The following is a 23,541-nucleotide window of genomic DNA, read 5'->3' as shown; positions in this document are numbered from 1 at the left end:
GAAAGAAAAAGTACATACCTCAAGAATCTTTTTTTGCCAAAAGCTATGTCCTCAACTTGATTCCATGAAGAATGCAGTGCAGAGAGGATGGCAACATTATAAAGCAAAAGATATAGGCTTTGGTCTGAGACTAACTATAGACGGATTACTTCTTAACCAATAGAGAGGTTGCTTGATAGTAAGTCGAGGGATTGGATAACCATACCCTCAACTTACTCTTCTTCATAAACTAATACATATATTTAACAAAATAATACTGTGTATATATATATATACATGTATATATATATATATATGCATTATTTATCTCTTAGGCACCTCCGTAGCCAGGTGGGCAGGAGCAGCAGTGCATAGCACACGCCTCTTGATTAGACTGGGGTTTGAGCCCGTGACCACCAAATATGGAGGATGCGGAAAGGTCAGGGAATGAACACTGCATATCCCCGAAGCAATATGGCTTTAGTTGCTAATGCCGCTAAAAACCAAATAACATTTATCTCTTATTATACATATTTATTTGTCACCTTCTATCACTCTCTATCTCCCTCATTTTTTTTTTCTCTCTCTCACATTATATACGCATTAATATATATTGTAGCATGCCAGCATCTTTTCCATTTAAAAGTAGACACTATGTAGGAAAAGTTTGGCTACCACTGAACTTCAGTATTGTATTTATTAATATCTTTCATAATAAATAATTTGTTATTAATTGATGATTATCTTGATTTTTTTCCAAAAATTAAATCTCAGAATCATGCTGATTAAAAAGTAGAAACTTCAAACAATTTGTATGCACGAGTTTTCATTTATTCGTATTATATTAACTGTTATTTATTATTTTTTTTTTTACAAACTAATTATAGGCTAAAAATAGGTGGACATGCTGCAGAGAGTATTCTTGTCTCCTCCTTACAAAATGGACTAGCATTAGAATTTGAACGCAGTGATGCTGTGAGGAGGCTCAGGCTTTTGTTAAGTGAATTACTAGTAATCATGGCTCAGGTGTGTATAATATTTTTTTTCTCTATATTTCTATTAATATTAGAAAAATTGTTGTTTGTTTGTTATTTGGTTTTTAGAAGCTTTATCAACTTAGGCCATATTGCTCCGGGGATATGTAGTGGTCATTCCCTGACCTTTCCGCATCTTCTGTATTTGCTGGTCATGGGCTTGAACCCTGGTCTAATCAAGAAGCGTGTGCTATGCACTGCTGCTCCTCCCCACCTGGCTACGGAGGCGCCTTAGAAAAATTGCAATCTTAGACTGTCTGGAATGATTTCCAAATATACATTAATTTTAAATTTGGGAAATCTACCAAGAAGAGTTGTAGTCATTGAGAGGACATTAAAAATTACACAGATTTCCAAAAAGCTTATTGTGAACAAACCTGTCAAGAGAGTCAGAAAAATCTGGCTCGGAGTCAGTGTTGCTACCATGGTTGCATATAATCCCAGGTCTGGCCAACCAACACATTTCCTCACTTTTATAACATCAGGCAGATAGCCTAAGTGATCCTCCCCTGTTTGGAACTGTTCCATCTATTCTGCCATACCTGATCTATCTCTAATCAAAACTTTTCTTTTTCTTGCTTGAGATCATGCCTAGTATATATCTTATTTTGATCTGGACAAGTTATAACTCCCATTATTTCTAATGAGATATTTCTTGATATAGCATGTTCCAGATATCTCTTTATAACTAGCAAATCAGCAGATTCTTTCCATGCTAATACTTGTAGGGCTTCATTTGAAACAGTCTGACAGGTTCATGTCGCAGACAAAAGGGCAAGCCTTTGTACTGAGATAAGATGTTAGCGAAGGTAAAGAAAGCCAGCACGAGAATGACGAGAAAACGTCAGATAACTTACGCGGAAAATTAGTTTCCCAATAAGACACTCTAGCGCTGCTCACTCAGTAAACAGACGGTAGGTGTTATCGGTCTGGAGCAAAGTCTAGAATGATATATTGATTGACAAGTAGGCATGGCAAATGATGTGCTGATTGGTGTGCGAACACAACACACGATAACATCGGTTTAGTATTACTTTAGTAGCACTAATGGTAACTTGCCCTAATTGCACATGCCTTAACCGTTTTTCACCATTATTTCGTAATGGTGAAAAAAGGTCAGGTTACCTCGACTTGAATTCCATGGGAGCTTGAACCCCTCCCAAAGTGGAGGGGGTAACCTAACCTTTTTTCTTTAGAATCACAGTCATAAAAAAAAAATATTTTTATAACTGTATTTTTATTTTCTTGTTCAATAATATGCCCTGTAGCTTGTTGTCTGTCGCACCCACCACTAATCATTTCATCGTTTGCCACGCCTACATGTCAATCAATATATCCTTCTCAATTTCTGCTCCAGACCAATAACACCTACCGTCTGTTTACCAAGCCAGCAGCGCTAAAGTACCGTGTCGGGAAACTAATTTTCCGCATAAGTTATCCGACGTTTCTTGTTGTTCTCATGCTGGCTTTCTTTACCTTAGCCAAGACGTTTACATATTATGCTGTTTTCACCTCTCTAACCCCATGCTCCAGCGGCATAGGTGATCATCGGCACAGATAAGTTTATGTAATAGATCAAGAGACCTCCCTTGCACACCCCCAATCTGCTGTTATTGTCCTTCTTATTTTATAGTACAAAACTTTTCTCTCTTAATTATTTCACATGGGGTAGAAAGGTCAATCTCTCATCCTGCATAATACCAAAATATTTTACAACAGGAGAGTGGCGCCTCCGTAGCCAGGTGGGCAGGAGCAGCAGTGCATAGCACACGCTTCTTGATTAGACCAGGGTTCGAGCCCGTTACCACCAAATATGGAGTATGTGGAAAGGTCAGGGAATGACCACCGCATATCTCCAGAGCAATGTGGCCTTAGTTGCTAATGCTCCTAAAAACCAAATAACAACAATAGGAGAGTGTTTCAAGGATCCAGCAGGGCAGTAGTCTGGACAACAGGAGCTCGACTTATACTCAATTTACTTTTCAATAAAATCATTCATGATTTAGTAGTTGACAACTCAATTTTATTTTTCTCAGTCTATTTACAAATAGATTTCATAATCTCTTCTGCCTTCTCTATTTGCTTCCTTAAGTTGTCTTTGACTAAAATTGTGAAATCATCAGCACAAGTGTAGAGTTAAGAATTGGCCCAGTCCTTGTCCTACAGCTCATCCATTACAATATTCCAAAGATAAGGACCAGCAATAGATCCCTGCAGAGACCCTCTGGTTATTTGCATCAGGATTTCATCATAGTGAAAATTAACAACTACAGTTCTCTAAACTTTGCATTATATTTCTTTGTATACTTGTATTTTTCTTATACATCTGTATACAGTATAGTACTTTTTTTATTGTGCTTAATAGTGATACCCAAAGAAGCTGCCCAATAACATTTGTAGGTAAGTTGTCATGGCCATGTAGTGAAATCCAAGGATAAAGTAGCACACACATTTGAGTTGATCATGGTTCAAGCTCATGCATCTGTTAAATACCTTGCTTTTCTTGTATTCCCTCCATTTTGTAAACTTCTCTGTCCCAATTGGCTGTCCTGGACTATAAACTGAAAATTTATTTATTTTAATACAAGGTTGGAAATGTGTTTCCACAGGTGCTATTTTATAATGACCTTGTTTAGTGCTTTGTTTATATAACACTGTTCTCAGGAACCAATTAAGAGTGCAACATGAGACAGCACTGTACTCATGTGCTCAGCATTCAGATCATGTGTAACTGGAACTGTCCATACACATACATCATATTCGTCAAGTAATCACTGTTCACTGAGTCTGGAATTATATGCCATGATGGCAGTACTGCTTTTGGTTACTTTTGCATCAGCTACCTTAGGCATTGACTATGGCATCATTTTATAGCTCTGTGTAATGAATCTTTATTGCTATACATATGAATAACATAGCATTTCAAAAGAATTGCTGAGGTACACATGCTTGCTACCGATGGTTTTTAACTCTATTCTTAAAAGCTTGATATAACACAGATCTGATATATGATTTGAGAGCATTTATTATAATACTTCCCTTATCTATCTTGATGGATGCTGTTATCATTGTAGCATGTTGTGCAAAATGCAAACTTAACAAAAATGAACAACTGTAAATTAATGGCTTCTGTTCTCCTCCTCTTAATGTATTCAGTGCTGATTATAATTCCTATATTTGTTAAAAAAATTTTTAGTGCAAGCTTAAATATTATCTCTATGAATACAAAAAAAATCCTTATTTGCAAAATGCCATATTGTGATGTTCTGTTTGTAGCATAAATAAGCTTTTCATTTATTCTTTTACACAAACAATATAACAGTACATATGTTAATAATTGGGTCTGGTCTGTGTAGATTGGATGTGTAGATTAGAAGAAACTAGAATAAGCGTTATTCTTTAAATATAATAAATAGTGAAAATGAATTTCGGAAAAGAATGATTTAGAATATTATCTCTACAAGTTTTGAAAAACATGTTTTTACTTTTCTTTATTTTTGAAATAGAAGGAATAATTCTAATTTATTATTAGAAATCTTTTTATCACATTGCTTTCATCTATGTATTATAGATGAAAGAGTCTCGTGCTGAAATTGGAATCAAAGCCTCAGAACTTTTTGATAATGATGTATATCTGGAAGAGGTGGCCGATGTCCTCTGCATTGCTCAAGCTGGTAAGTTTATAAGAACACAAGTTCAGATTTAAGCAGTTTTGATTCAATATAATTTTGTCATTATCTGTATTCAGTAACTTGTGCAATACTTGAGTTACTAAATGTACAAAATTGGGAGAGTAAAGGGAAATTTATTAGAATTAATAAAGGGAGAATTATCACTGGCAAAAAAAATTTCACATGCTTGAAAGATTCAAAGATTGATTTCTGAAGATTGTCTACAATAGCATCAACCGAATTTTAAATTTGATTGAATCTTAAAATTATACTAATGCTGTCGCAAACTTATGTAATCTGCAATTAACTTAATAAATCAGTCCCTCAATTGTATTCATAAAAGTGTGTTATGCTCAATAGGGATAATCTGTTATGACACTGTCACCTTTAATGCATATCAGTAGAATTAATTGCACTTTATCAATTTGAAAAGCAAAATTCATTCATGCAATTATTATAAGACAATGCTTTATATAAATCATATAAGTATTTTGTTTACTCTTTTATTGGAATTCTTATAATTTTTTGAACCCATAATCTAGAGTGGCTCTTATCCTTTTTTGTTACTGAGTTCCAGTTTGTCACAGATGTTTTATTACAAATCAGTAGAATCCTAGAAATCATTGCAGCTGATTAGCTATCAGCAATTTCTAATTCTGTTCTGACATGGAAGCTGAGACCAAAATGTTATAATTTTGCTCAACTGTGCTCTGTTGGACTGTGTTGATGAATAGTAGCTTGGTCTACAAGGCTCCTTGGATGCACATTAAAGCACTCATTGTCTGCTTATATTTGTGTACATCCAAAGTAAGTGTTTTTCTGTAATCAAATTAATATATCCAGGGTGAATAACCTCAGCTGTTTTCTTTGATAAATTGTATTTTTTTTCTATGACATTAAATTAAATTCTATGTGGAAGGTTGTTCTTTCAGACCTTGATCATTTTAATAGTTTTAAAAAATATAAAATATTTCTTTATTAATTGTTATTATTAGTAGCCTCATGGATGGTAGTAGTTAAGAATTTCCAAGGGTGTATAATGTCAAAGGAAAAAAAAAAAAAAAATGGAGGCGGGCTCGAACCCCGGTCTAATCAAGAAGCGTGTGCTATGCACTGCTGCTCCTTCCCACCTGGCTACAGAGGCGCCATGGAAGTCTGAAGGCACTAAGTCAGGGCTCTAGGGAGGGATGTGACAGAGTTTCCCAACAATTATGGCACAACCACTCACAAGTAGTGTGGGCAGTGTGTGGAGTTGCGTTGTTGTGCAACAAAATCACACTGCTTGTCAGGAGTCCTGGTCATTTGCGTCGAATGTTGGCATTCAATTTTCCAACGTTGCACAGTAAAGCTGTGCATTGATTGTTCCTCCCTTCGGCAATAAATCCACCAACAAGAATGCCTTGGCAATCCCAGAACACTGTGGCCACGACTTTTCAGACTGGGAACAGTTTTGATTTTTTTGCACACAGGAGATTGTGGATGTTTTCAGGTCAAGGAGTCTTGTTTGCTCTCCGGGGTAAAGTGATGAACCCACATTTCGTCTGCTGTGACCATGCGAGCAAGAAAATCCTCTCCTTTGTTGCTGTATCGCAACAGGTTCTCCAGACACATCCCCATGCATTTTGCTTTGTCTTCCTCTGACAATTGTCGGGGCACCCAGCGGCAGCACACCTTTCAAAAGCCAGGGGCATTGTGAACGTTCATCTTTACTCACATTCGCTGTTTGTGCAATTTCATGCAGTTTCACTCGCCTTTTCAAGAATGATGCCCTTAATGCACAAAATGTTATCTTCTATCTTGCTTGATGATGGCCTGCCCACCCGATGTCGATCTTCAATGTCAACATGGCCTGCTTTAAATTCGTTGCACCAAAAACACATCTGCTTCTTTGTCATCACCTTTTCGCCATACACAGCAACCAGTTCGTGGTGAATGTCACTTGGTGAAGATCCTTTTGCTTGCAAAAAAGCAAATAACTTCAAGAACACCTGTTTTGGACCACACTCGCAAGGTAGCCGCCATTTTGCAACTGGAATCTGCTGTGAGGCGACAGTACTGTAACACTGCACTGGTGGTCTTTTTGAACATTATTAACAGGTCTATCTGTCCACCACGTTTCATCTAATTTCCTTTCACCATTATTAAGAAAAAAAGTGTTACCTTACTTTTCGGAAACTCCTCGTATATATATATCCTCAGTAGTTATGATTGCTTTCTTTCCACATTATCTGGAAAAGAAAAAAAGAAAAGACCTATATTTGAATCCTGTTAGGATGGGAAGAATTTTTATGAACTTTTTTCACCTTGTGGTTGAGTTAGTCTGTCTTGGTTAAGGGTTGCATGGTTTGTTTCTTCCAGAAATTCTTGGTTTTTGAATTCTGAGCAGCTATCAGGTGTATAAAACTACCCATAAGAGATGAAGAATCCAGTATTTGCAAATTACAGTGCAAAGGATGTTCTTATGGCACGGATTGTGTCAATGCAATTTTTTTTCTTTCATGGCAGAGAGTGCTGGAGAATACCTCAGCATTATGAAAGGCCATGTGCACCTCACCATGCACTACTTTTTTCTATGGTTATTTTCAAGATGACAGCATTATTATTCATTGTACCAGATGTTTGTGCAAATGGTTCAAAAAATGTGATGGTGCATTGTCCATCTTCTATGGCTTTAGCAACCATGTGATTTCCAAAGAGAGAATTTTGAAACAGTCTTAAATGTAGCGTGCAATCATGGTTGTTTCCTTCAATTATATCAGAACTGTCAGTTGCATTACAACAATAGTGTAGCATTCATCTTGATACATCTGGATGATAGTAGAATCCAAATGGTAACAGTGTTCAGACTGTACACCATTACACACTTAGAAACCTTGTCTCTCAGAGAAAGACAAGATTTATAATATTTTGTCCATGGTTTGGATGAGTGCAAATTATACATATAATTGTACAGTTAGTCCTCGTATTGCACGATAGTTGTGTTCCTAGAAACTCTCATGCAATGCAAAATCGTGCAATATAAACAACAGGCCCTATGGGAAAAATAGGGTTAGGTGCTGACCACCCAAGACTGAACACACATTTGTAACCAAAACATTACCAAACAGAATAAATAATCGTAATAAAATATGTAAGTATTTTATTCCGACTATTACGTAATAAAATATTGCTAATGCTTTTGCTTCTATAGCAAATTTGTTTTTTGTTTGATTTTCTATCCAAACAGATGACAGCCATTCCATCTCTTCCAATTCTTTGTGTCTTTTAATCTAATGGATTTTAATTACACTTTGAGTTGTTCCTGCTATGAAAGTTTTTATTTTCTCTGCATTCTTTGTAATTCTCGGCGTTGCCTCATTTAGGCCTGTAGCATGTGCAATATCGAATGGTCTTTCATTTCGCTCAAAGTGTTTCACAATTTCATATTTTTTTCTCTATCAACAGAGGCGGACTGGCCATAAGCCTTATCAGGGAAACCCCGGTGGGCCGGGGCCGGTGTGATTTTGGCCATAAACGTTAGTGTGGGGCCACTACAAATTTTCCCTTGTAAGAATTTTTGACCCAATCTGCCTCTGTTTATCGATATTGCTTTTCTTTTTCTCTCTGAATCTGTAGTGTCTTCACCAGGACGCTTCCTTTTCACACCTTTTAAGTATTTTACTCATTTTTAAGAGTAAAATACTTATAATGAGGAGGCACGCTTGATTCACATAAATAAAGCTGTGTGCGTGTAGCAGCTGAATAAACAACACTGTAAAGGCAGAGACAACTCTGTTAACACCTCACTAGCTCACATTTTACTAAAGCACATTTCTGGGGGTTACTACCATAAAACAATAAAAACAATTTCCAGTTGCGTTCCTGCTATTGGAATCTGTTATAAACTGGTAGTAAACTCGATCTAATTGCATTTGCAATAATACTGATAGCTGGAATTTTACGTTATTATGGTGAAATGTGTTTCCCCTTCACTGATATAAAAAACATAAATACATTTTCAGAATCTTCTCTTCATTCCTATCGTGTTGCGCTCAGTTGGGGTGATTCCGCATCTGACTGCCATTTCTTGTAAACACAAAGGCAAATCGTGCATAAGCGAATTCAGTTTGTGTTATATACAATATCGTTCCCCTATTTATAAATCGTGTACGATCGAATTCATGTAATGTAAACACGTGTTATATGAGGACTGACTGTATATTATTAACACGTTGAATGCCGACTACAAAGTTAATTCGTATTTGACGATCTGGCCCAGGACGCCGACTACGAGTTAACTCGGACTGGTATGACTTGCCTTTCAGGTGCAGCTACGAGTATATTCGTAGCAAATATGTGCAACTGATGGACAGTTGGCTTCTGGGATAAGAAGGAAAAATCAACCATGGCGTCAGAAAACAGAATTTATTCACAAAAAAAAAATATTTTCTTCATGCAAAGAGCTAGCTTCTCTTAGTGCATTGGACAATAATAGTGTGTTCCGCAGTGTTTTTTATTTCTCGTACATACTCAATATGGCTTAGTCGGGCATGGTTTTTTTTCAGTTGGTGGTATAGCCAACTGAAATTCTAAATAATGAATTTTACGTTCAGACCTAATCTTGGAATGTTTAGAATTTTTTCTCCGATTAAAGATTCAATGTAATTTTTCTGTCAAGTTACGGGTTCCACCAAAAAATGTCCAAAATTCAGAGAAACCCGTAACTTGATGGAAAAGGATGTATGCATTATGCATATATATTTCTATAATATATAATGCAGTTTTTTTTCGGACATCTGATGGTTTTTCTTAGCGCTGAATAATATGACAGTATTTGATCCAATCGATCTATGAACCAGAACCGTACGACTTGTCAAAAACCTCTTCAAATTCCAAGTCACTCATATTAGCATTGAACTCAAGCTCTTCTTCAGTCAGTGGTCCTTTCTTATCCACGTTTTAGGTTTTTTTTTTTTTTTTTTTTTAACGTAACAGAGTACTAAATACAACGTACATGATGAAGTCTGTGTCACTGCAGCGGATTTATGTACAGCACAGATTGATATACAGAGAATTCTGCAAGTTACAGCAGAATTTTCTGTATATCAATCAGCACGTCGAGTTAACTCATAGCTGGCTGCTGTGAAAAATTTTCTATTACGTACGCCAACTAAGAGATAATTCCCGAGTCTTTTTTTTTTTTTTTTTTACGACAATAAGCTTTTTTTATGAGTTTTGGTGATGAATATATACAGTGGATTCCGGTTAATTGGGGCAGCCATTTATTTGGCGCAAATCTTAAAAAACAGAATCCAATTGAGAAAATAGCCAGGGTTTACTTCGCTTAATTGGGACAACATACCATTTAATCGGCACAGAAGACTGCAGCACTGGAGATTACCCTACAGTTGTCTCCGACTGAACCATGTGGTTCAGTCGGATTTCTGGAGGTTACAACCATAAAACAATTAGCAGTCACCTGTTTATTGACAGCTGGAATTCTGTGGGTTATTATGGTGAATGTGTCTATGCTTCCATGGAATCTTCAATCATATAAAAAAATTAATTTTGAGAATGTTCTCTTCATTCCTATTTTTAAAGCTTCGTAACTTGTTACTTTGTTCTCAGTTGTGCATATCGTGTTACTTGCAATTTGTGTGTGCCATGGTCTTTGTTATTGATTGCTTATCTTTTTACTGTTTTAAATTTTAACCCCCACCCACAAATGTCAGTGAATAGAAATGTCAAATAGTTAGTATTGTACATATTACAGTGTGTATTAATTATTCACATTATCAAGTTTATTCTTCCGATTTTCACGTATCATTTAATTTTTTAATTGGTAAGGTAATAAAGGGTAAATTTGTACTTAATATATCTTTACTTTTATAGCCTGTAGATAATATTCCTCCTATTTTCGCTAATTAGAATCGCTGTTTAATAGAATTAAAATTCAGTTCACAAACGTGATCACAATGACCGGTGCTTACTACACATCGTATAGTGAACGGTACTTTTCTATGGTGACTCCATCGTAACGTGATTTGATTGTACAGTAAACCAATTGTAAAGTGGGGGTCCATTGTTTTTTTTACGCGAAACTTCGGATAATTGGGGCAGCCGCTTAATCGGGCCAAAATGCACTAGTCCTAGTGTGTCCCAAATGACTGGAATCGACTGTATTATAATTTGTGTTTTGAATAATTTAACATGCCTAACTCAAATTGGTGTTGGAGACCAGTTTATCCAAATAAACCTTGGCAATCAACGTGTTAATTAAATTAAATAGTCTAAAAGAATTGAATATTCAATAACCATTGATTTGATTGTAGATATGAAAGGAATGCAAAGAATTTATTTTTGATATCCACTAGCCTGTTAACAAATCAACCATCACAATTTTTTTTTAGTATGATTAGTTAAATATTTCATTGAATTTCTGTTTGTTTATTATTTTCAGAGTTACCAGGACTGTTGCAAATACCTGATATTGCAGAAGCATTGCTACATATTAAATATGGACCAGGAATGTTATGTCGATTGGTGGCTAACTCTCCAGACTGTTTTACTGAAGGTATATATGTTCTTTTTTTAATCATGAATAGTTCTGTAAAGCCACAAAAATGATCAGTTTTGCTATGTAAGCACTTTGAATATTTTATTTTAAAACAGCAATATAATGGCCAGTATAACCACTATTTAATATTTGCAATTATATCATTCTTACTATATTCCCATCATGCTTATGCAGAAGCTACTTGTATGAAGATTTTTTTTAAAATTCTAATTGTATTTAACAGATATAAATATGAGGAGAGTTCTAAAAAAGATTTGTATTCACCAATTAGTTGTGATGATGGAAAGATGAAAAAAATTTTTTTGATACATTGAAATCTCTATTGCAACACACAAATTTTAGTTTTGATCTGACAATGGATAAAGTGGAATACAGATCAGTAATTCAGTTCCTCTTTCTGCAAGGGAAAACACCCAAAACAATCCTCAAAGAAATGGTCTCTGTCTATAGGGAAGACTGCCCGGGTTACAGTGTTGTTGCACATTGATATAAAAAAATTCAAATGTGGAAGAACCTCAGTGCATGATAAAGAAATCCCAGAATGCCTAGCAACTGCTGTAATAGAAGAAGAGTGTTGCATAAATTAAGGCATTAATCCTGGAAAATCGCATATTAGCATAAAAGAATTAGCTGCAGAGCTCCAAATTAGTATAGGGTCTGTGGAGAACATTGCCCATCAACAGTTGCATACGAGTAAAGTGTCTATGCTGATGCCATATAAGCTTGCTTTCTTGCATCATTTGCCACTACTAATACTAGATGGTTTCCCAGACTTCTGACTCCCCTACCAGTAGAAGGAAAAGGCACAATGTGCATTTGAAATGTTGTTGATGCACCAGGAAAAGCAAAAGGAGTTTTTTCATGTCTAGTCACCATAGATGAAACTTGGATCCATCACTATGATCCCGAAACTAAACAAATTTTACAATGATCTTGCAAACACTTTACTCAATTTCAAAACAATGAAAGTGTGCAGAATCACCCCCCCCCAAAAAAAGGCAAAGGTACAAACAAGTACTGGCAAGGTGTTGCTATGAGTTTTTGAGATCAGCATGGCATAATACTAACAGTTTACTTTCAAAAGGGCTGTACTGTGATTGCAAAGTATTATTCCAACCTCCTCATAAAGCTACATGCTGCTATAAGATGGGGGAGAGCTCTCAAAAGGTGTGCACCTGCTCCATGATATTGCCCTTTCACATTCCTCGCATGCTGCAGTGGAGCGTGCCCATAAATGTAAGTTTAAAATATTGCCACATCCTGCTTATTCCCTCGACCTTGCACCCTCAAAAATTTCTTCTTCTTTTCTGCCCTTTCTTCATGGAAAACACTTTGCTGCTGAGTTGTGGTTTGAAAGACAGTCAGAAGGACTTCTACAAAACTAAGCCTGCAGAAGTGTTTTGAGAGGTTTAAAAAATGTGCCATTTTGTCTGGTGACTATGTTGAAAAGGCGTAATACATGGTGTTTGTTTCAACCTTCTCTCACAACTACTTCTGTGTGAATAGAAATTGTTTTGAATCTCCCCCCCTCCTCATATTGTCAACTGGGATGATATGAGGAGTATTAAATGAAAAATGCATTTAAATTCTAAATTGTTAAATATATCAGTTTTTAGAATGATATCATTATTTCAGTGTGTTATAGCCTGATTAGTAATGGAGAGAAACAAGATGAAGATACATCTATTGGAAAGATGAGGATGCAAGCTCTTAGAATGTTATGTCAGATGAATATGACTCAGGCACTTGCCATTAGAGCAAAAGCTGTAAGTAATCATCATTTGTATATTTATATGCAGCATTAATGTTAAACTTATTGTAATGATATTTCAAAAAAAAAAAACTATGAAATGTTATATTTGTTTGTTTTCACAGTACCATCAAAAACATTAAAATGATGGGCAGAGGGCCATAGTGGCCTTCTGCCTATCCAAGCAGACACCATGCTTTTGCTAGTTAGCCGATGTGGTGTGGGATGCTGCCACTGACCAACAGGACTTGTCCCTTGGCCAGTGTGGGATAAAGCACCAATGCTGGCACTCCAACATAGGGACCGTATTCTCTATGATCCTTCATTCCTATCACCTGGGTTGGTTGTTGTCTCACTTCCCACATTCCCCCAAACCTTGGTGACCCCTTCACCTGGTGGGTAACCCCACTGCCATCTGTCAACTCCCACTCCAGGGCAGGATAGGCATTCTGCCCGCGCCTCCGTAGCCAGGTGGGAAGGAGCAGTAGTGCGTAGCACGCGCTTCTTGATTAGACCTCGGTTCGAGCCCGTCACCACCAAATACGGAGGATGCGGAAAGGTCAGGGAATGACCACCGCATATCCCGGAGCAATATGGCCTTAGTTGCTAATGCTCCTAAAAACCAAATAACAAGCATTCTGCCCTGGGGGACCCTCTTCTGTCTCCCTTTTAACCAGGTGGGCGCCTTTACTACTGCTCTTCCTCTCTACCACTTTAATCCACTCCCACTACCTGTCTCCCTGCTATCATCTTCAACCTTTCATTTTTTTTTTACTGGGCTATTCCTGTCTGTAGCCTTGGCTAGCACAGGGTTCACCCAGCTAGTGCTTTACCTTCCCTACTGCTCGGCCCACCTCCTTGTGGCACTGGATGGTAAACTAGAGGTTTTTGTGTGAAAACACAGGCCCCTAGACTAAGAGGCCAGATGAACAACACAACTTCCACACACATAAGAATAATCGATAGTATTGAATTCATCTGAAAATATGTAACAGTTACTTAACAAAATGTACCTTTAAATTAAGTAGTGTTACATTTATTTGAAACCCTGATGCTTTTATAATTGATCTTTTATTTAATTATATTGCCACTAAATTTGAAATCGAATTTGCCACTGCCACAGGAAGGATTGTTTTTAGACATACTGTTTATGAGAGTGTGAATTCAAGATATAGGTCTTAATGCAAAGCAGCCATTGGGTTTTATCCTTTGAACCCCAGTGTAGGGAAATTGCTCTATCCTATGTAACATTTTAGAAAGGGATGGATCATCAATTCAGTATAAGACAATTTGGTGCAGTGCATTTCACTGTATGTGACAATTTGGTACAGTGCATTTCATTGTATGTGACAATTTGGTGAGTATGATGATTTAGGGAATTTAATATATGACTAAGCAAGACTGAAAATGCAAACTTTTAACATGGCATGTTGTAAATGGTTAATTTAGCAATCACAGTAGATAACAATCTACTGTGATTGCTAAATTAACCATTATTAACCAGAACACACTATTCACCATAATTTTTTAATACAAATTCTACATTTTAAGGAGATCCTCTAAAAAAAGCACCATGGATTGGTTAAAGATTAGGAAACAAGAAACTTCTTCACACTTTACTTTTGCTTCTGTAGGTTATATTTTTGGCAAATGCATTTGGAGGTAAGCTGTTTCGGAGACCAAAAATAGAGCCAATGGATACTGACTGGATAATATAATGTGTATCTTCTGGCATTCATTTTGCTACTTGCATTATATTTTTTATTGAAAGCAATTAAAGTTAGGGGGTAGGTTAGTACTGTGGATGGGTTAAGGGTAGGAGTGTTGAAAAGGGGTAGTCAGGTCTCCTAGGCATTGTGGAGGGGGGCCAGAATTAACATCCAGGCTTCCTACAGGGAAAGGTGGTCTGGCTCTGTGAGGTATTTTCCCCAGGGTAAATATGAGAGTGTGAATTCGTGGTGGCTCTCAATTCTCATGATTAAGAGGTAGTAAGCCAGAAGCACTTGGTTAGCATGGAGGAGGGTAGTTAAACTGGTGGTTATTTTTGCACCAAACAACTAAGCCTGTGAGGTCTGTTTATTATGGCCATAAATTTCATGTATTGTGTTGTGTCAGTTTGCCTTGATTGTGTGATATACAACCTGAGTTACCCAGTTGAGGGGCGAGAACCATGCTCCCACCTATAAAAATTCCTCTCATCATGATGGGATTCAAATTATATCCTTTACCACATGGCATGGAAGGGCAGTTATATTGACTGCTGTGCTACCCGAGAGGGGCGTTAGTATGGAGATCAGATGTAAAGGAATTATGGGTTTTTTGAGTTTGTTGAAGTACATGTTTTTCTAGTATCTTGTTTCTAAGTGACCAAAATTTTTCTCTGGTTTCCCAAACCTTTCACTAAAGTAATAGATTTGATTTTTTTAAAAATTTCTGGTCTCTATGTCATACACTGAATTGTCATAGTCACTAATTGTCTTTGACCAAATTGTCTCATAGTGTGAAAAGCCATGTACCAAATTGACTCATAGACCAAGTTGTTTTGTACAATGAACTGTCATGCACCGAACTTTCATATGACGAATGACAGTTAGGTCATTCATCATATGAAATCATCATACACAGGCATCTGTTTCCATAGATATGTGTATTTTTGAGCGAGAATTTATGGATTGCAGTTATCTGAATGAGCTCTTGTTGTTTCTAGATAACTTAATTTTAATGAGGGCCTAATACTTTGACTACTGGTCCTTAGCCTTTTTGTTCAAACAGGCCAAATTCAGTGGTCTGATACACAGTGAGGGTCACATGATTGAAAAATGTCTGTTGTAGTGAGATTTCACCCATGAAACAGAAATGTGATATGCTTAGTTACTAATGTAATCATTAAATTAAGAAATTTAATCTAAGAAATGTGTTTTAATGTAAGAATCCAAATAAGTACTCCCCTTAGAGAAATCACTGAAAGTTTGAAATTTGGTGAGCATAAAAGTGGAACATATAGTATTTTTTTTTCATAATGAAGTAATTATTTATACTTTGAAGAAAATTATACCTTTTGAAAAAGTCTGTGTTGTAGGTCCTTTGGTCACACCATTTTTAAATGTATGTTTAAAGTATTCTGATTATAGGTAGACTATAATGTAAATTAAATGCTAGTTGTTTAATTTCCTTACAATCCATAGTTAACAATTCCCCTCAGGAGAATTGCAGGAAAAACATAATACTTATAAGTACCTTAATAATGTAGTAATATAGGCAAATGGCTGTATGTGGCTCTTGCACCACAGGCACTCCCTCACAGATTAGAATTTGTGTTCTCTTGATTTTGATTCCATACAGCATGCCTTGAATGCTCTAAGGATTACTAACTGCCCCCACCACTCCAGATCTCCATGAACTTAGGATTTAGAAGTTGCTTCCACTGCTGCTCTCATTGCTATTGCCTTTATTCTTAGTAAAGGAGACATTATATAGTATGTATTGCATTGATAGGAGATTATACTTCATATTATTATAATTTTTAAGTCGTAGCAGTTTAGTCAGCATTGATACATCACTGTCTGCCACTTATTTTTTATTCCTGCTGATGACCGGAGGAATTTCGAATAGTTGACAATTAGCCAATCTCAGCCAGAGGGAGTAGGATTTTTCAGCCTGGACAATATGCAAACTAGTCGTGAAAACACCTCTATGGACAAAATACATATATGGGTATCAGCATGAAATAATAATAATCTGAATTTGAAATAACTTTTTTTTTTGTTTATTGAATTATGAATGAATTATTTAGTTTCAAATACAATATATCTGTCAAATCTGATCTCTTGATTTAGTTTGCTTCAACCTGTGGAAATCAAATAAGTTGCTTTGCAGTATAACCCATTTCCCAATATAAGAGAATTGAATTACTCATAACTAAATTCATTTATTTATCTTCAGAAGTATAAAGAAAAAACTGAGAGGGAAACTAACATAATCGTGCAGCACAGGAATTGTTGGGCATAAAAAAAAATTCACTTATCAAGGAACCAAGTTAGTTACTTTTGATATAATGTTTATATCAAATAAACTCGAGCTCATATAAACATATGAGCTCAAGTGATTAACAGTTCACTGTTCTCTTAATATATTTTGCACTATTATGTCTATAAATATCAGTATTAAAGATGTTTACTAACTGAATAGATTGTTCAGGAACATAATTTAAGATCTAAATCTCTTTTTCGAAATTCTCTTTTTGTGAAACATCATATTTACTGAAGCATCTATTTTATCTGCATAATACTATGCAAGATTTGCTAATATTAATTCATCCTATATTCAATTAATATTTGGTGTAGAGACTTGCAAAATTAAGACTTAGTGTTTAAAATTAATTAACAGTATTTGCAGTCTAAAATTCCAGACTAGGGAACAGTTGTACATTTGTCTTCTTGTCGAAAATTAATTTTTGTTTATAATTTAAAAATCAAAATTTTTAATGTTAAAAATATTTTCCGTTAAGGTTGAACTCTGTCGAATGCCTGGTTTAGCAGTGATGTTAACTTTAGATTACTGTCGTCAAGAACAAGATGATTACACAGATCATGGCACTGTAGTTGGAGATTTAGTTGCATTTATTAGTGGTTTACTTCTAGGTAGTGATGATAAAGTTAGAACATGGTTTGCCCAGTATATCCGGACATGTCAAAAGGTGAGTGTTTAATTATTTCAGATTCTACAGTTTAAGCTGTGATCTACATATTATTTTTTTATGTTATTTATATGAGAACTAGCCAAACCTAGTTCATCATAGGTTTGGCTAGTTCTCATCATATCATTTAATATCTAAAAACAGGAGTAATATATCATGCTCAGCAGCATGAAATGATGCACTCACTTAGTGCATCAGTTCAAGCCCAGCTTGATAAAATAAACCTTTTAATTGATGAAGGTGCATGCAAGCTCAAGATAAGAGATAACAGAGTCCTCTCTGGAATGTGACTATATTTTTAATATCTAGAGTCATTGGTGCATGGTTATTTTGAAAACCATCACAATTACTGGAATGTTTTTAACTGTCACATTTAAGGTGTATAATGCTCAAAAACCAGAAAACAAAGCTGACAGAGTAACTTTGATAAACACTGACCACTTTAGTAATGAGGCATTAGCTATGACTGTAATACATGGAAAAGGAAATTCCATTGTATTTTAAATTGTAATATCATTAAACTGTGTGGAGGGAATTGACAAATTCCCTCCACATAGTTATTCACAAATCCCTTATTGCATTAATAAGCATAAAATAGAGTATATTGAATATTAACACATTGACTGCCAAGGCTTATTTGGGTAAACTGTTCTTCGACGCCAGTTTGAGTTAAGAATGATAAATTATTCAAAACCTAAATTATAATATATATTCATCACCAAAACTCGTAAAAAAAACTTATTGTTGTAAAAAAAAGTCTTGTGAATTATTTCGTAGTTGGCGTATGTAATAGAAAATTCTTCTCAGGAGCCAACTACGAGTTAACTCGATTAAATCAGACATCTTGTAACTTGCAGAATTTGCTGTATATGAGTCAGTGCTGTGCATAAATCCGCTGCAGTTACACAGACTTTGTTGTGTACATTGTATTTAGTACTTTGTTATGTACACAACAAAGTCTGTGTAACTGCAGCGGATTTATGCACAGCACTGACTCATATACAGCAAATTCTGCAAGTTACAAGATGTCTGATTTAATCGAGTGATAAAATTTAATTTAACTGATAAAATCCTAAAACATGAATAAGAAGAGACCACTGACCGAGGAAGAAGAAGAGCTTCAGCTCTATGCTAATATGAGTGACTTGGAATTTGAAGAACTTTTTGACAAGTCGTACGGTTCTGGTTCATAGATTGATCAGATCAAATGCTCTCGTATTATTCAGCGCTAAAAAAAAACATCAGATGGCCGAAAAATATTGCATTACATATTATATAAATATATATGCACAATGCATACATCCTTTTCCATCAAGTTATGGGTTTTTCTGAATTTCGGACATTTTATGGTGGAACCTGTAACTTGACGGAAAAGTTACGTTGAATCTTTGATTGGAGAAAAAATTCTAAACGTTCCAAGGAACATTATGTCTGAATGTAAAATTCATTATTTAGAATTTCAGTTGGCTATACCACCAACTGAAAAAAAACCATGCCCGACTAAGCCGTATCAAGTATGTACAAGAAATAACAAATGCCGCAGAACGCGCTATTATTGTCCAGTGTGCTAAGAGGATCTAGCTCTTTGTGTGAATAAAATATTTTTTTTTGTGAATAAATTCTGTTTTCTGATGCCACGGTTGATTTTTCATTCTTATCCCAGAAGCCCACTATCCATCAGTTGCACATATTTGCTACAATTATACTCGTAGCTGTGCATGAAAGGCAAGTCATACCAGTCTGAGTTAACTCGTAAGCAGCGTCCTGGGCCAGATCGCCAAATACAAATTAACTCGTAGTCAGCAGTAAACGTGTTAATAATAGATTATATATCACTGGAAAAAAAGTTGCTATGTTCCACTGAATCTGCTTCTCTTTTTTATATACAGTGTTGTTGTTGTACAGCAGGCCCCCGTTATAACGCGGCTCGCTTTACGCTGATTCACTATAACGCTGTTCTTATATTATAACCCGTATCTGACTATAACGCTGTCACAGATCACTATAACGCTCTTTTACAGATTGCATTTTTGGCATATTTAACGAAATCGTTTCATTTGATGGAGTCGATAGCTTGAAAATGAATACCAAAACAGCATTAAAACGTTTCCCACGCCGACTTGAGAAATTTTCTCGCGCGCTAATTTAATTGCAGTACAGTCACTTGTTACGTAGTTCTGAGATCAACATTTTGAAAAATGATCAAGTATATTGCTTGTAATATTTGCATTATATACATTTATCCGAAGTCTAGTCATCACTCAGTACCGTATTAGACATCTTGCGAAACGGACAGTTTACTCGAACATTGTATCGTAATTAATGCAACCAACGCAGTTACATTTTTGAAGAGTTAATAATGGCGGATAAGAATGAAAAAGCAACAACGTCTGAGCGCAGTACGAAGACTATAAATGTAAGAAAAAGACTGAATTTGAAAATTAAATTAGACGTTTTGAAGCGAATCGATTCCGGTCAAAGACAAGCGGATATGTGCCGTAATTTAGGACTCGCAAATTTAACTGTAAGAACAATTATAAAAAAAAATAAAGAATTAATTTTAGCAGCGGGAAAGATAGCTGTTCCACTGCAAGCAACTAGGGCTATGCCGGCTATTAGGATTGAAATGGAAAGACTTTAACTAATTTTATTGCAGATAATATCCAATGCAGAATTCAATTAAGTTAAATATTATTAAAAAAGAGAGAGAGAGAGAGAGAGAGAGAGAGAGAGAGAGATTAGCCAATATGATGATCTGAAGAAAACTCACCTAAAAAAAAAAAAAATGTGGAACCATTTAAAACTGGTAAGGGATGGTTGAATAGATTTAAAATCCAGGGAGAAGCCACAAGTGCAGATTAAGGAGCCGAAACTTTCAAAAAATAACTTGTTAAAATTATTGAAGAGGGGTATTATGTGTTATACTTCCCAACAAGTTTTTAACATAGATGAAGCAGGACTTTTATGGAAACGAATGCCTAAAAGAAGTTTCATATTGAAAGAAGAAAAAAACATGCCAGGTTTCAAAGCGGTGAAGGATCGGTTGACTTTATTGTTGGGTGGTAACGCTGCGGGGATTTAAAATTAATACCCCTTTTAGTTTATTTGGAAGAGGGCCAAAGTTCAACCCAAAATCGACACATTTTTCTTGATTAAATTCATCAATTAAATTAAATCAATTTAGATCAAATAAATTCATTATTTTAATTGGAATTTTAAGTTTAATTTTGATACGTAAGTAGTTACCATATAATTATATACGTATGTAATGCAGAATATTTTATATGTACAAATATTTGAATATTAAATATTTTGACCGACATTTGTGCATCTTTTCACTGCCGTTTATTATTGATTAGGAAATATCCTATGGCACCGACTGCAACTCACAAATACATATGTTACCTTATGGGAATGCGGCGCTTGCTTAGAACGGATTCACTTAGCGCTCTGTTTTTGCAGAACGAATTATCAGCTTTAAGCGGGGGGGCACCTGTATTTGGTTTTTAGGAGCACTAGCAACTAAGGCCATATTGCTCCAGGGATATGTGTGGTCATTCCCTGACTTTTCCACATCCTCCGTATTTGATGGTCACGTCTCGAACTCCAGTCTAATCAAGAAGCATGTGCTACGCACTGCTGCTCTTGCCCACCTGGCTACAGAGGCACCTATATATATATATATACAGTAGCTGCCATCTAGACTACTATGAAGTATTATATAAGGAGTAAGGAAATGATGCCAGCAGTGGGGAAGATGGATCACAAATTAGCAAGACATATGACATACCCTTCCTGATCAGGTAGAACATGCATTGAAGAAAATGAAGGAGCAAAATTGCCCCAGGTGAAGATGAAGTTACTCTAGAGTTGTTAATATTATGAGGAAGAGATATGACACAGAAACTGGTAAGACTATTCACAAAATATATTCGGAAAGATGTGCGACACCTAAGGAGTGGAATAATGCAATCATAATTTTGCTGCATAAGAAAGGAGATAAATTGGAAATTATAGACCAATTAGCTTGTTGTCCCACATCTATAAGTTGTACACAAGGGTCAAACTAACATGTTAGAAAGAATACTTGATGAGAATCAACCGAAAGAGCGAGCTGGTTTTAGTATAGGATTCTCAACTATGAATCACCTTCATGTAATATCGTGGTTAATGTAGAAAGAAAATGAATATAAAATGCCATTATGCCCAGCATTTGTGGATTATGAAAAGTCATTTGATTCCATACAGCATAAGACAATATTTCGGGCACTGGAAAGATAAGGTATAGACATCCCATACGTTATGATTTTGAAGAAAATATATGAGAATGTTATCCCCTTCATTAGACTAGACAAAGACAGTAGCAAATTTAAAATTGAGAAAGGAGTTCGACAAGGAGACATGATATCTCCAAAGTTGTTTACTGCTGCCCTTGAAGAAGCTTTCAGAAGATTGGACTGGTTGCAGAAAGGAGTCAATGTGAAGGGAGAGTACCTAAACCATTTATGATTTGCAGATGATATTATGATCATAAGCCACGATCCTGAAGAATTAGAGGAAAATTTTAATCAGTTATGCAGAGTTAGTAAGGATTTCAGACTAAAGATGAATATGGTTAAAACAAAAGTAATGATGAACAAGTATGCCACAGAAAGGGATATAATCATTGAAGGAGCAGAATTTGAAAAGGTGGGTTCATATACTTATCTTGGACAAGCCATTAGCTGTAATAATGATAAATGGCTGGAAGTCAAGAGAAGAATAAATTTTGGATGGATAGCATTCGGGAAATATGGTCACATACTGAGGAGCAATATCTCAGTTTGTCTGAAATGTAAAATAATGAACCAATGTATACTCCCCACTATGACTTATGGAAGTGAAACTTGGGCACTCACCAAAAGAATGGAAGATAAGCTGAAAACTACACGGCAAATGGTACCAATTATATTGGATTCACTGTTGGATAAGAATAGAAACACCTGGATTAGGCAGCAAACTCAAGTAAAGGACATTCTTATCAAAACTAAAGAACAGCAGTGGACTTGGGCAGGATACATAGTTCAAACACATGATGACAGATAGATTAAGAAAATGACAGAATGGTATCCAAGAGGAGCTAAAAGAAAACCTGGAAGATAACAATGGAGATGGATGAAATTAAAGAGTTTGTGGACAGTAAATGGATGGCCATTGCACAAAACAGAAGGAACTGGAAAGTTGCTTTAGAGAGGTCTTCATCCTGCAGTGGATTTAAAATGGCTGATGGTGGTGATGAGTAGTTGCCATTGTGTTGACAACCCAACAAGACAATGGACTCCTTAAAAGTACATGCCTGTAATGACGTGGCAGATATTATTGTATAATTGCTATCATTGCTTATGCATGGCAAACCAAATGCTAGAGAACTTCTCTCTTCTGGAAGGTGATGTATAATCCTACTAAATGCTACTCTGCACTAGATAACATTGGAAACTCTCAGAATGGAAGGTCGTCACTACTTGCTGTACCAAATATGTTAGGATGTGATAATGAGGTATGGCACCTTCAATGACAATAGTGATTAGATCTCGACCAAATAGAGAATTTTAATTTATGGGAAATCTTTGAACATATCTGGCTGAATGTTTTCGCTACGTGGTAAGTAGTCACTGGATAATAATAAGAGTTCTGTAATTGATGAAGGTGCATGCAATTTCAAGATGAAAGATAAAAGTTCTCTCTGGAACTTGACTCTATATTTTTAATATCTAGAATCACTGGTGCATGGTTGTTTACCAATTTGATACCACTATTGGCCCAGATACCTATTATCTGAGTTCTGTCAAGTGGATAATTATGTGATCAATGAAAAT

At 35.8% G+C, this 23,541-nt stretch overlaps 1 protein-coding gene across 2 annotated transcripts in view; it reads left to right on the top strand.

Annotated features, from left to right (window-relative positions):
• The window catches only part of IntS2 (integrator complex subunit 2), a 99,423-nt gene that overhangs the window by 6,137 nt on the left and 69,745 nt on the right, over positions 1-23,541 (top strand). For both annotated transcript variants that reach the window (XM_090370938.1, XM_090370939.1), the window contains exons 2-6: positions 867-1,005; positions 4,585-4,687; positions 11,124-11,237; positions 12,876-13,006; positions 17,498-17,686. In XM_090370938.1, the coding sequence (XP_090227064.1) occupies positions 867-1,005; positions 4,585-4,687; positions 11,124-11,237; positions 12,876-13,006; positions 17,498-17,686 (676 nt within the window). The remainder of the gene's footprint in view (positions 1-866; positions 1,006-4,584; positions 4,688-11,123; positions 11,238-12,875; positions 13,007-17,497; positions 17,687-23,541) is intronic.

The sequence above is a fragment of the Mastigoproctus giganteus genome, chromosome 3 (assembly GCF_048544385.1).
Source record: "Mastigoproctus giganteus isolate SK-2022 chromosome 3, ASM4854438v1, whole genome shotgun sequence".
NCBI lineage: Eukaryota > Metazoa > Arthropoda > Arachnida > Uropygi > Thelyphonidae > Mastigoproctus > Mastigoproctus giganteus.
Note: the sequence above shows the minus strand (reverse complement) of the source record. Positions and strands in the feature narration are given on the sequence as shown.